This window comes from Tiliqua scincoides, chromosome 1 (assembly GCF_035046505.1).
Source record: "Tiliqua scincoides isolate rTilSci1 chromosome 1, rTilSci1.hap2, whole genome shotgun sequence".
NCBI classification, from domain to species: Eukaryota; Metazoa; Chordata; class Lepidosauria; order Squamata; family Scincidae; genus Tiliqua; species Tiliqua scincoides.
The window spans coordinates 61,097,613-61,113,093 of NC_089821.1; the positions used below are offsets into that span (position 1 = coordinate 61,097,613).

The 15,481-nt window shown below is 41.7% G+C and overlaps 1 protein-coding gene across 1 annotated transcript in view; it reads right to left on the reverse strand.

Moving 5' to 3' along the window:
- Positions 1–15,481, reverse strand: part of LOC136644077 (solute carrier family 9 member C1-like) — a 107,824-nt gene that overhangs the window by 55,279 nt on the left and 37,064 nt on the right. The window contains exon 14 of the mRNA XM_066619591.1: positions 1,567–1,686. Within this exon, the coding sequence (XP_066475688.1) occupies positions 1,567–1,686 (120 nt within the window). The remainder of the gene's footprint in view (positions 1–1,566; positions 1,687–15,481) is intronic.

The window sequence follows — 15,481 nt, forward strand, 5'->3', positions numbered from 1 at the left end:
TTATCAATCCGCAAAATCAGACATATGCTAAGCCCCATGGATCAAGGTAGTGGCACTTGGCTAGGCAACACTCCCTTTAGTAAGCTAAAAGTCCCAGTGGCTCATACAATGGGATCTTTGAGAAAACTCTATTTCTTAAAGAGAGGAGCACCCAACAGTAGCAGCGCACAACTCTGTTGCACTCCTTTTCGCCTCACTAATATCGATCTGAGACCTGCGTTGCTGTGCCTTCCTTCCCTACTTGTTTGTACAGGCATGTCCCAGTATCCGCGGCGGATAGGTTCCTGCCCCCCAATACCAGAAACTGTGGATATGGAGTACACCTGTCTCGGCACCCCCCAGTGTCCCCTCAGCACCTCGTAGCTTGTTTTAAAAAGTTACCCAGCCAAATGTCCTGCTTAAACCATGTCACTTTAAGCTTACAAGCTTATAGTGACCTTCAGGCTGCCTCCTGGCAACCTGGTCACTTGGAAAAAAAAAATTAATGCAAGCAGAACTTAACCACTTCCTGTTATCTTCTATCTAGGTTTTTTTTTATTTCCCCAAATGTCTAGGCTACTACTGCAAAGCAGCCTGAAGATCACTATTAGCTTGCAAGCTTATAGCAACCTGGTTTAAACAAGACTTTTTGGCTGGGTGAGTTTCTAAAACAAGTATATGTGTGCGAAGGGGGACACACAAAAGGGCTCGCCCCCACGCTCCCATTAACTTGTTTGAAGACTTACCTCAGTGAAAACATCTTGCTTAAACCACGTTGCTGAAAGCTTACAAGCACACAGCAACATTTAGATGGCCTCCCAGCAGTCAGAATATTTGGAAAAAAACAAAAACTAGACGGAGATTAAGAGAAGCAGTTAAGTTCCTGTTAATCTTGCTTTGGTTCTTTTTCAAATGAGCAGGCTGCTAGGAGGGAGCCTGAAGGTCCCCATAAGTATGTAAGCTTATAGCAACCTGTTAAAGCAAGACTTTTCGGCTGGAGTGAGTCCTTAAGCTAATGGGGACCTCCACATCTGTGGGTAAGTGAAAAGCTGATATGGGATCTGTGGAAATGCCCCCCACCCTGTATTCAGTTTTCCACAACCAAGTCGTTTGTTCCCTTGCACTCATCTCTGGCAGTGGAAAGGGAAGGGTCTAACTCAACTAGACCATCTCCAACTTCCAGGAGAGGCATAATGCAGCCTTCTCATTGTCTGCTTCCCTGTCCTTTAGACACAAGATGAAAGCATCTAATGAGATACTTGGCCCTCCAAAGAAGAAAATGCATCCTGAGACTCTAGTTTTCTCATTTAAGTCTCTCTTTTAGGCTATCCTTCCTGATCTAGTACAGCCACCTAGCAACTGAGAAGGAAGAAGCAAAACAAATCTTACTCAGAGTATGTAATTTCCACTGCTCACATTTAACTAAGCATGGAACCTCTGCAGGGCAAAAGAAGATCCAATGGTACTCTGTTGCCAATCAGACCACAAAAACCTTATGGCAGCCTTATTCTTATGAATCATGAACATGTTGTAAGCATGTCACTGGTTATTTCATTCATGTTTTAGGAAATATTGTTTTGTACTAACCTTGATGGTTTAGATTTTTCCTCTTTTACATTGTATACCCAATCAGATAGCCATTTTTTAATGGTTACTAGTATTCCTTTGCTTTCCCAGTATGTCTTTACTTCATGAATATTCATGAACCTAGAACATTTAAAACGTAGTTAACAGAAATTACATATGAACACAATAAGATTCTCATCATTACTGAAGTTATGCTATACATTACATGACATTACTATATGCTTCCTGTCTTCCTTCAACTCCTTAATCAAAACCACATTTTCTGCAGTGTTGGAAGAAAACTCTAGTCCCATTGCTCAAATGCAACAATACCTGCATATGTGTACATAAAGCAACTGCACTGACTTCCTCCGTTTACCCTGCCATCACTCCCCATCCTCTGTTGTCTCCTTTGTGTCTATTTATAAATTGTGGCCCCAATCCTAAAGGCACCTAGCACTTGTGGAACAAGCGTTCTGTTAGATGGTCTCCAACTGTCACAAAAGGTGACAAACTGGAGTGTGCAGGCTGACTGACATGGCAAGAAGCTGACCCCATGCCAGAGGACTCCATATTTCTCTTGTCTCTCAAACCATGTGAAAGGGCATATGATACACAAAGGGAGCACTCTGCAAACACAGCCTCTTGTCCCTCACAACACATACGGCAAGACAGTTTGTTAACACTTGTCTTCTAAGAATTCTAATTGTAGGAAGTCTGCCCCAGGAAGACTCCACACACTAACATCCAATTAGAACCTTTACCTCACCATTCCAATAGGGAAAGCAAGTACAGTGTGCCCCACCACAGGTAAGCAAAGGGGGAAGGATTCCAACCACAATGTATTGATGTTGCATCTCTGTCTCTATCCCTCCTCCCACCCCTGAACCTTCAGGATTATCACGTGTCTCTGCTATCAACTGTGTGAGTACTGATATAGTACTAGTACTGATATAGATCTACAGTATCAGTAGTTCCTATAGAGTGCTCTCCATCCCATAGCTCTGAGTAAGTGCTATATCTCCAGATATAGCTTTATCACTGTGCTCTGGAGCAAGGCTAGTTTCACATGTTCCTCCTTATCACTGCCGAGTACTCTCCAGGCAAGAGACCAAACATTGTCTTGCATTTCCTGGATAGAAAGATCTTTCTGTATCTGGAGACCAATATCACCCCAGATGTTCGATAACACAGGCCTACAAAATTGAGGGTCAGAAAAGTTTTTCCCAAACTTTATGGTGGTTTGATATGAATTTGGGTTGCCGATTCCAAAAATGACATCTGTTTTGCCCTATCACGTCTAGTTTTGGAGATATAGTATAGCCTTTTTAGTGAATTGTTCAAGCAGCTTCCTCATGAGGAAGCCATGGTGTAGGCCATATCCCATCCCTCTTCCAGGGCCTGATCCGACATAGATCCACTTGGACTTGCGCCAGCAATTTAGCTAGAGCAGGTCCAAGTACACCCAATGCATTTGCTGGAGCTTTCCCCAGGGCAAGCAGACAAGGGTTCCCTCACCCTAAGGAGACCTCCAGATTGCAAAATTCCCCGAAGGATACAGCGCAAGCTACTCTTGCCCCACTGCATCAGTGCGGGGGAAGTAATATAGGATTGAGTTGTTGATCTCAGCTCCCCAGCAGCAATATAGGAATAATAATACATTTACCATATAAAGGTGTTGTAAGGACTTCATCAAGTAAATACATGTGGAGCACTCTGCATACTCAGAAGGCACTACAAATGCTACTTATTATCAGAGAGCTCCATATCTGTGCTACATATCCTGGCACGAAGAACACAAACAAGCTACAACAGTTAATTATTCAGATTGAACAAGCATATCCATTAAGTTTCTGAGAGGCATGCTGTGGACTTCTGCCACATTTTCCATGTCTATGAGCATATCATATTTGAGGCATCTTTTCTGGGTTTAAATCAGAAAGTCAGTGATATGTACCGCTTTCTGATCAGCATCCAGTTTCAAGGAGGAAAAGGGCTTGATTATGGAAAGGTGCTCTTCAGCACAGCAAACCTCTGGGTTAAAAACACAATAAGACAACTTTTATTTCAATCTTCATTGCTGCACCATCTAATTTCTCTTTTACAAGTTTGTGATGTTCTTTGCACATAATGTTCTTTGCAATTCATTTCATACTGCTTTATCTCTCCATTATCATACTATTCTATCTATCTGTATCTATCATACAGATTTTCAACCCAGCAGCAACCTTTCAGTGTGTGCAGGATCTTCTTCTCGGATGTCAGTCTGTCTACAACTAAAATGGTAACAGAGTCCAAAAGAAGACTTATGAGGAGGACACAATCAGATAGCAAAACCAGCAGCTCATGATTTTTTTCTTTTGTGAGAAAGCAAATACAGGTAGAGACTAATTATTTGCATGGGTTCCCTTCCAAGCACTCAGGTGGATGGCCAAAAACGAACTATAGCAAATCAATTAAAAAAAACAAATTTCCCTTGCTCTGTTGATTTAAAAACAGCCTTGCTGACCTTTTGACTCTAAGGTAAGAGTCAATCCATTAACCAGTCCTCCTCCAAGAGCTTAGAAAGCTTCACTCAGCCCCTCCCTTCACCGATGCAAAGTGATCACCTTTCTTTCAAGTACTCAGGGGGAAGGGAGGGGTTGCTGGAGAGAGAAGGTTTGATGGATTGTCAGCCAGCTGCCCTCTCTCTCTCTCTCTCTCTCATTAAGGAGACTATTGTTAAAGGACCAGTTTTTTAAACTGATTTTAAAGGGGTGCATTTCCCCCTTCTCCAGGGATCAGCACATTCCTTCTCATTTGCAGGGGCCATTCTTGTTGAGTCAAATCCATGTATAAAAAATCCTTGTATAAATAGGCTGGACCTGTATATTAATTTGCTGACTACCATGTTGAGAAGATCAGAGGTGAACTTTTATAGTCCCTCCCATTCGTTTTACATGCATATGCAATATCTGTCATTCATGACCACACAACTTCAAAATGATTTTGCTTAATCATTTGTCTTCTGTTAGCGCAAAAGACAAGTTTTATTTTTCATTTGTTCCTTGCACTGAAAAAGAACAATGTACTTCCCATGTTATGAAATTAAATAATGACGCCCTGCTCTGGTTTTCAACACAAGTCTCATCTTGGTTCAGAGCAGGATCCCAGCCGTTTTCTGTAGAGGCGCCTGTGAACATTCAGTTGTGCCAACAGGGTGATCTGGCTTCTTGGTGGCAGAGCTGAACAGCCTGGTTAAAAGGTTCTGTCTGCTAGTCCATGTGCCAAAGTTAATCCATCACAGATGAGACAAGAGAGGACACTGAAGAAGAACTGACTGAAAAAAGTGGGAATCCAGCTTCACCATTTTATACTTCAGTGGTCACTGCAGTCAAAGAGTGACTTCACCCTTATAGCTGAACCTCTAAAGGCATTCCTATCTGAAAAGGGTACAGAAGTCTGTAAGCCATACCTTCTGATTCAGAGGAGTGAAAATTCTTGCCTATACCTCTGCCTGCTCAAAGTCATTCATTTTATTCATTCATTCACTGAAAACATTTGAATTTTGTCTTTCAGAAAAACAACTTCCAAGCGAACAACAGCAAAAATTAAAGCAATTACCTTAACAAATGCAGCAATTAAAAATAAAAACAGCAAGAGGAAGCCAATGATAAAACCATCAGCAACAAACTGGCAATAAATCAAAAAGGTTTTAAAAAACAGCTTTAAAATATCTACTAAAAGCCTGGGAGGATGTAAACATCTTTACCTGGCACCTAACAGGTAATAACATAGGCACCAGGAGAGTATCTCTGGGGAGAAAATTCCAAAATTAGAGTGCCACTACCCAGAAGACCCTATCTATAAGCTTTTAGGTGCCACCAATATGTGAACACCACATCTCATTATCTTTCCCAGATGAAAACGTTGAGAATGTTCTGAATCAATGTTTGGAGGCAGCAAAGTGTTTGATAAGGACAAATAAACTAAAATGAAAACAAACAAGATGGAGGTTCTCCTGATTAGGAGACCTGCTGATATGGCAATGGTGTGTTCTCCAGTTCTTGATGGGGCTGCACTTCCCTTGTGGGACAAGATCCACAGCTTGGGAATGCTCCTGGATGCAGCACTGTTCCTAGAAGTCTAGATTACAACTATGGCCTACTGTATATTTGCCCAGCATCAGCTGATGTGCCTGCTGTGCCTATTTGTGTCTCAAGCAAACATAGTCATGGTTAGCCATGCCTAAGTTGCCTTTCAGTTAGACTACTGTAGCACAGCCTACTTGGAGCTGTCTTTGAAGACTATTCTGAAACTTCAGCTGATAAAAAATGTATCAGTTTTGGTGGGGGTGAAGCTTTATCATCATGCTACACCTATGTCACTCCAGCTGCATTGGGTTGCCAGTTTGTTTCCAGGTGCAATTCAAGGTGCTGGTTTTCACTTTTAAAGCCCTAAATGGCCTGAGACCAAAGTATCTGAAAGTCCACCTTCTTCCACTTGAACATTCCATCCTTGTGAGATCTATTAGGGACATTCTTGTGAGTTCCACAACTGTCAAAGGGCAGGCAAGCAGTAACCCATGAGAAAGACTTCTCAGCAGCAGTCTCTATCATGTGGAACTCCCTCTCTTTGGAGGCTCAGTTGGTAGTCCTCTTTGCAGATTTTTCGCTGCCATCTGGAAGTCTGGCTTTTTCACCAGGCCTTTGCCTATTTGTTATAATTCTGTCCCTCAAAGATGGGTTGATTATCTCTCTGTAATACTGTTTTAGTTGCATATTACATTTTATTATTGTTCTTAATTTTTATGCTTTAATTCTTGTTGTAAACCTTCCTGTGTCCTTGCAAGATGGGTGGGATATATTTTTTTAAACAAACAAAAATAAATAAACCCACCTAGCTTCTGAAGTTGAGGGTACCCAGATCAGGTCCTCTGATGAAGATCTTAATGAACAAGCAGGATCATATGGGAGCAGGTGGTCCTTCAAATACTCTGGTCCCAAGCCATATCAGGCTTTATATGTCAAAACCAGCACCTTGACATGTGCCTGAAAACAAACTGGAAGCCAGTGAAAAAAATTTAATACTGGTGAGCTATGTATTGATCAGCCAATTCCAGTCAATAGCCTGGCCACTCTACTTTGAACCAACTGAAGTTTCCAAGTGGGAATCAAAGGTAGCTCCATGTACAACACATTGCAGTAATCAAATCTGGATGTTACCAAGTCCAAGACGGCCTGAGGCTGGTGTACCAGTATAAGTTGATGAAAAGCATTTTGTGCCACAAAAGCCACTTAGGCTGCAATCCTATCCACACTTTCCTAGGAATAAGCCCCTTTGAACTCAATGGAACTTACTTCTGAGTAGAGATGCATAGAAACTTTGGAAGAAAGAGTTAGTTTCTAACAAAACCCTTAAGCTGCAAACTTGAGTCTTATAGGAGGAAACACATTCCCATTAAACATGGATTGAATACACACATCCTGGGTTACTTGAACCCGGGTTACTTGGTGTCATTACCAACTCCAGAAATTCTCCAGTAGTTCTACTGCCTCATCAACCAACAATCATGGAACAGATTCAAAAATAAAGGCTCTGTTTGGCCATGTTTGCAGATTGGATACCATCTGGATTTCAAACAAACTTCTTTGGCAACAGTGACCTGACAGCTGGAGAACACAGCAAAAGGCACCAAAGAAAACACGGCTAAAACATATAGAAGATGATCCAAAGAACCAGCGAATGCCCACTGATACAGCAAGAATCATTGCCATGGATCGCAATGAATAGAAGCACTTTGTGATTAATACATCAAAACCTGCGGCACCTCCAGCAGCATATTGGCTTAGAAAACAACCTGTCATCCCAAACACCAGCTAAAGGAATAAAGAAAGAAGAAAGTTCTAATGTCCCAGCTGAAGCAAATGAAAAGCAGAGGCAGGTAGAGTGCCATCAGTACACTGTTGACATTTCACTACAGATTCCTGAATGATCTCTCCCAGCAGTTTCATGTAGATGTTAAACATCATAGCAGATAAAACAAAGCCCTGAGGAACACTATAGCATTATTGCCATAGGACAAACATCACACTGCACCACTTTCTAGAACCTGACAGGTAGAAATGCAACCACTCAAACATGGTGCCCCAATCTCCAACCCCAAGGGCCAAACTACAGTTTAAAATAAAAAACATAAATGACCTTGGGGTTTTAGTCTCATTTAGAAATAGTGCTCAGGGGGAGAACAGCAAAACATGGCAAACCATGGTGGGGGAGTAGGGAGGAACATCACGAATAAGATTGGGAGAATATTGGAGAAAGCCAATCTCAGACCCATCTATTGGCCTACCAAAAAGATATCTCAGGTGTTGTGATCCATGAAGGATAAAAAGGTCACTACTTTCCATGGCTGGTGTATATCGTACTCCTTGCGAGTGTGGGAAAGTCGACATAGGGACCACAAATAGGAGCACGATTACTGGACTAAAGGAACATGAATGTCACTGCCACTTACAGCAAAGTGAAAAATCAGCAGTGGCAGAGCATGCTGTGAGAAATGGTCACCAAATAAATTTTAATCAGACTCAGGTTCTTTCTACAGTGCAACAATACCATACTAGAATCTACAGCAGGGATTTTCAACCTTTTCATTTCACGGCACACTGCCAGGGTACTACAATTGTCAAGGTACACCATCAGTTTTTTTAAAATTGACAAGGCACTTATGTGGGAAACCAAGGTAATTATGAACAGGCAAAGACTGTTGCAATGCCTTTAAAAATTCAAGCAGGAGCTGGCAGTTAAGCTGATGGCCAGTAACAGATACAAATTCTTTGTAACCCCGTGAAGATGCTTCCCACAGTTGAAAGTGAAACGTTGGCACTAGATACTACAATGTGTTTAAATTCATGACTTAAAGACACAAGCAACATTTTAAATTATGTTTGAAAGTAAAAAAAATTAATCCCAATCCACTTCCAGTTCTGCGATCACAAAGTGTGTCATGATCAATTTCTTTTTTACCGTTTACAAGATACAGGGAGCCCTGCAGAGGGCCCCGCAGGGTTCCTCACACACCCCCAAACCCCAGCAGCAAGTAGAGCACATTAGAAAAAAGCCCCCTCTGCCCCACAGCAACACAATCCTGAGAATCGCATAGCTGCTGCTTTCTCCACCCCAACAAAGTCTTATCTCAGGACTCAAACTCCTAGGGAATTTGAGAACCATGGCATAAGGAAAAAGATGCAAAAGTTTTTAGCTTGAAGAAAACTTCTCTCTTCTTCAAACAGCTCACATTCTCCAACTGGTTGTGAGAGAGTAATGTGCCTGAAAACTCAAAGCAGCAGTTAATTCTGGAATTCTTCAACTCGCTCTCCAGATAACTCTCTATATACGTGAAAGGGGAGAAAAGTTACTCTTGCTATTAAGAGATGTAGCTTCTCCAACCAGCATCCCAAGCAGTCATGGATTAGATAGACATATTTCAATGAGATTTCCTTGTCACTCCTCAGCAGGGCCACACTAAGACCCACTGGTTAACACGTGGCTTCTGCATCACTGACACACTACCCTACTGAAAAATAAATGCCCAACTCCTTGGACCCAACACATCAAGACTGGATGAGAGATATCTATCTATCTATGGTGGATGTTTACATTTCACTCCTGGATTGGTAACTTCTGTTCCAAGTCTTTGACTATTTAAAAAAATGTTCGACTTGCTTATAAGCAATCTGGAGATTACACAGTGAAGTGGTCAAACATGCAGATACCAAACTATTCAGGATGGCAAGGAACAAAACAGATTCTATAAAACTCCCCCAAAAATCTACGAACTGTTTGAAAACACAAGAAAAATATGCAATTTAAGGAAGTGCAAAACAAAGTACATTGGGGAAAAAATCCAAACTTTACAGGCCACAGACACTCGCCTATAAGTCAATCTCATAGATAAGTTGAGGGCAGGGTTTGAGCCAAAAATTATGGAATTTTCTATGACCCCCAGGTAAGTCAGGGGTTAGGGGGGTGTTTGACTACAGTTTTGTCTGATTTTACCCGAGGCCAGATCCTGAAAAATAACCTACCAGTAATTGTTACCTAAGAACTGTACAGTCTCTGAATGATTAAAAACATAATAAAATATCACAAGATAAATTTTTATTCTTTTTAAATTCTGTTTTCTGTCACCTTTTTGTAAACACTATCAGAGTAAGTGCACTGTAAACAAAAAAGGCAGGTTGTGCTCCAGAATGCCTTGCAGGGCCAGCAAAGCAGGGAGGAAGGTAGCTAGTTGGCTGTGAAAGCCCCACCAATTGCTAGTTTTTGGTCATCAATTCATCTATGAACCAGTGATTGAAAACCAACACAGGGAAAAAGCTGAAACATAATATGGAAAGTGATCAATCATCCAGAATTTCTCAGCACACTTCTGGTGCAAAACAGTGCAAAGGCAGAGTCTTCTGTTCTTCAAACAGATAAAAAGAGAAAATACTATGATGAATACATGAAGTCTGGGTTTTCATATGGAGGAGATGAGGGTTTACATTATTAATTACAAACATTTTGCTAATATGAAGGGTACAATAGGCTGCCAAGGGATATGCAAGAGAAAAATGCTAGGAACCACTGCAGGAGAACCATAAATCAAATCCACCTTTAAGGTGTCTGGTGTGTTAAACCAGAAGCTCTACATATAAAATACAACTTAGAACACATAACTGGAAGTGTGGAATTCAGTTCACAGCAAAGAGAAGAGCAAGTGCAGCTGCATATATTTGCAACCTTTTTTACTCAGAAGTAGACCCACTGCTTTCCATGGACGTTATTCTTAAGTAATGGTGCACTGAATTGTAGTCTGGGACTTTGTTTCAAATGGAAAGGAGGATCCTACCCTGGTGTTGAAAAAAGAAGACCTCTGTCAAATGCAAGCATTTGCAAAAGGGAACCAGGATGCAGCAGCATTTGCAAAATGGAAGGAGGAGAATAAAAGGTTAACTTTGGCTGGAATTTCCCAGGGAGGTTACTATAGAAATTAACAGCCCTCTGATGATCTCAGAATTACTTCTAATGATCAAGCAGTGCCTGCCCCTTGAGCTTGAAACACAAGAAACAAAACTTCAGAGTTTAAAAGCTCTGCCTTCTGATCTACCTTGGAGATAAGGCAAGATGATAGTTTCAGTTTGATTACTTGGCAAAAATTTGTGCATCTGAACTGTCAATGATCAGTCAATGAAGAGAATGGAGTTCTGACTGATAGCACGGTAAAAAGTATTGACACAGCTGTCAAACACCATCCTAAATAGGTCTTAAGGACTTTAAAAGCTCCTAAATAAATAGTTTTTGTGAACTTTAATGGCCTCAAAGAGGGAGCCATTCTTTAATTATAGGGGGAGGGAGTTCCACAATTGGGGTAGCATCACCAAGAAAGCCCTGTTCCTTGCGGACATACCCACTCAACTGCAGTTTCCCAACAGTCTTCAAAGGCAACACCATGTAGAGCATGTTGCAGTAATCTAATCTAGATGTCACTAAGGCATGGTCAACATGGTCAAGTCTGACCTATTCAGGTATGGTTGCTGCTGTCAGATCAGCCAAAACTGACCAAAGGCTCCCCTCTGCACAGCCTCAACCTGGGAGTCCATGAGCAGCTGTGCATCCAGGAGAACCCCTAAGCTGTGGACCCGATTCTTCAGAAGGAGTGCACCATTCAGAGCAGGACGACAGTCCAATACCTGAAACGTGGATTTCCAGATAAGGAGAACCTCTGTCTTATCAGAATTTAATTTCAGCCTGTTCCCCGTCATCCAGCTCCCAACTGCCTCCAAACAATGATTCAGAACTTCGACTGGTCCCTTGGAATCAGGTGGAAACAAAAGAGCTGGATATCATCAGCATATTGATGACTCCCACCTCAAATCTCTGGATGACCTCTCCCAAAAGCTTCACATAGATGTTAAATAGCATAGAATTGAACCTTGAGGAAACCCACACCTCAAAGGAAGCACCCCCCAGCACCACCTTTTGGAATGGGTCGGCCAGGAAGGAGCAGAACCACTCCAAAACAGTGCCTACAAGCCCAAGCCCAGCCAACCAACCCAGGACACCATTGTCCAGCAGGACTAACGGACACTATTCCCAGGCACAGATCATGCACCAAGGCAACCAAGGCTGTCTCCATCCCGAATTGTGGCCTGAAGACAAACTGGAATGGATTCAGATAATCAGCTTCCTCCAAGACCCTCTGGAGCTGGGATGCCACTACCCATTAAATCATCCTGTTAGCTTTGTGTTCTGAGGGAAGCAGAACCACAGCTTACAAGTTGGTTCAGGGAGCAGGTGTAGATTGCTGAGTCAGCAGAATCAGCAGGCACCTGGGACTGACACACCCTGGGTGTGACCAAACCAGCACTGATTGGCTAAGCTGACTACATAAGGTTAGTCTGCTGGAGCTTCCAGGGCAGCAGTAGGGGAGTTGATGGAGATAACTGTGGAACTGCTGCCAGTGACTGAGGAGGCTGGATACTGTATGTATATGTTATTACTGACTTATGGACTGAACCTTTGACTGTGTATTGTTGGAAACTGATTTGGATTTGTTATACTTGGACTGACTGCTCTTCGTGCTGACTCTTGGACTGTTTACTGACTAATCTACTTGTGATATCCCTTGCTCAAATACATCTGCTGAAAGTACTCTGCTGTATTTGCTGTTTTTCTTGCAACCTGCTCACGTTGGGACAAGGCAGGGATCCTACACCAACCATCCCATACAAACATAACCTTAACATATCCTGCCCAAAAATGGGATATTTGAGACTGGACAAAAGTTATCCAAAATAGAGGGTGCCAGGGAGGGTTTCTTCAGAAGGAGGTGAGCCACTTCCTGTTTCAATGCTAGTGGCACCACACCTTCCCTCAGAGATGAATTCACCACCCTCCCTGTTCATTCATCCAGCCCTCCCTGGGCAAATCTAAACAGCCCTGCTGGACAAGAATCAAACGGGCAAGCAGACACTTCTCACTCCAAAGAATTCTGTTCACGTCCTACATGCTGAAAAGAATCCCAGATGGTAGAATAGACAGGTGCCAAAGGGAAAACATTATATATTCCTAATGTGTTGTCCAAATCATGCCGAATCTGACTTTTCTGCAAAGTGCTTTGTAAACTCATCACAGAGAGCCACAGTGTTCCTCCCCATCTATGGGGGAGAAAGATGGGATAAGCCCCAGACTACATGAAAAAGTTCAGCTGGATGATTCTATGCAGACACAATGGTGGCAGAGAAGACCCTCTTAGCTGCCACCATCGCCACAGAATAGGTGGCAAGTAACCTCAGGACAGAAGCCTAGAAAAGACTTGCTCTGCTCAGTGGTAAGAGGTCATGAAAGGAGGTTGCAAGCTGAGAGTATGAAGCCTAACCAAGGCAAATGGCCTTATTTTTCCACCATAATTACAAAAGGGACATGAACAAAGATGAACCAAAGTGAACACTAAAAAAAAACACTTAATTTCACTTAACAAAGTGAAACATTTAAAAAACACTTAACACTTAAAAAAACTTAACACTTAATTTTCACTTAACAAAGTGAACACTTAAAAAAAAACCACTTTGTAGTTTTTGCTGAAGCAGGCTAAATGGCTACCCCCTTGAAGCTGTTATTAAAAATAATATGAATATAACACATACAATACTTCAATTGCTACAGTTCTAAGTACACCATGAATATATGTGCAAACAACAGAGAAGTATTATTTGTAGCTAAACATGGAACAGAACTTATACAATGTATTAAGCCTTGCAAGAACACAGACAATGATGCTTATAAAACAGTGCTTCCCAAACTCCCACAAGGGAGTTGGGAGCACAGTAAGTTGTTGGGGGGACGGGACGACAGCAACATGATCCCCAGGATTATGCTGCTGCTGGGGACTAGAGGAGTATTTTTTACTTACCTGCAGCCAGCACTGCAGCCTTGGGCAGTCCAGGGAGCCCTTCCAGGGAGACTCCCCAGGGCCTGCAAAACCTTTTTTCTTTTTTAAAAGGCACTTCTGACTTTGTTGCAAAAACCAGAAGTGCCCCCCCCCCGAGAAAAAAGTTCTCTTTTTTCACAGTTTTGCAGGCACAAGGAGACCCCTTGTTACGTGAAAATCCCCTTTTTCCCTTCCAAGTTGTGTTTTTATATCTAGTTATGTATTTTGGACTAAAATGCAGGCCTAAAACTCCTCTTTCAGGCCACAAAAGGAGTCAAATCTTAAGCTCACTCATCTCTCATGTTGATTGTCAGTCTGGGAAGACTCATTTTCTCCAGAGACACTGGAAATGTCTTTATTGTTTAAGTCAATCACTGAATATGCAAACACCTTAAAGGAGGAGGACTTTGGCAGCATAGTCTACCACCTATTGTTAACTAAATTACAGCCATTAAGCCACCTCCAGCCTCAAATCCTGTAGTAACAGGAAGTAAGCTACTCCCCCTCCCCCAGAGCCAAGTTTTGCTGATAACTGAGTTCTGGACTCTTCCACCTTTTGTTTACATACTCCACGTGTACCATTGTGTGTTACTGAGCATGCCCACAGCTCTGGGATACTTCCGGTCAGTTTAGATCAACTTCCAGGTCCAAGACAAATCTTATAAGAGAGAACTCAGAGCACATGCAGTCTCTCTCTGACTGCCCACTGGCCGGAGTGGCCAGACTCTTCCTCCAACTCTCCCCCCCCGACAGGTAAATATATCGTTGCGTCTAAACTTCCCCCCCTTCTTCCCTACCTATTCCTCCCTGCTCCCCCATCTTTAGTCAGCAATTGGGTTTAGCAGATTAAGGAACTCCTAAAATACCTTCCTACACCCTAACCATTTCTGTTTCTTTTTTCGGGTGCACTCAAATTATAGCACATGCATCCACCACGAGTTAGGTACACCAGACAAGTATATACTTATCAATTCTCCATGTGTATTATGTTACCTTTGTGTGTTTTTGAAATAAAAATATAATCCTTTGATTGAAAGTTACCTTCATCCCAGTCTCCTCATTAAGCTAAACAAGGGATTTCTTTGCTCTACGCTGTCTTGTATCCAGCCTATGGTCCCAAAAGTTTCCAGAAGGCTAATATAAATAATTCCCCTAAACAAAACAGCCTTTTTGGTAACACCCTGGACTCCCTAGGACTGCAGTGCTTACTGCAGGAAGAGCCAAAAATACCCTCCCCTGGCAGCAGTGTGATCCCCCTCTCCCCGCCCTTTAAAGGGGCATTTGTCAGCGATTCCCAGGTTGGTGGGTCACAGTCGACTAGTTTGGAACCAATGAATAAAGTTTCTGCATCTACACAATGTCCATTGAAATTGTATTGAAATTTTTTAGAGTCCGGAATTGTTCTTGCCAGGTTTAAACTTAGAGGTAATAGCAGTCAATGATAGAACTTTATTATGGTATATGGTGACAGCAGCAAGGATGATATATGCGAAGTATTGGAAGCAAGAAAAAGTCCCTGATATAGATGAATGGCTACAAAAGATGATATATATGATGGAAATGGATAAAATTACGAGAAGTTTGAATGATGAAATGCTAGAGAAATTTCATTTGGAATGGTATAAATTTGAAGCCTACTTGGAGAAAAATTGGAAGGTCAAGGGTTCATTAATGTTATTAGAATGTTAATAAGAACTATACAATGAACAAAAGTTTATCTTGGTAAAAAAATAAAATGATAAATGGTTAAAATGTTGTGGGAAGTCCGGGGTGGGGAGGGAGGGGGGAGTGGAAATGAAATTTATATTGAAGTAAAGAAAAATATGTAGAAACGTAAGGAGTGAATTTAAACTTGATGTTTTGGATCTACTATAGATATAATGTATTGTGAAAATTTCAATAAAATGTATATACAAAAAAAAAGAAATTGTATTGAAATTTTTAAACTTAGATACATTAACTTAAAATTTACAACAATTAATT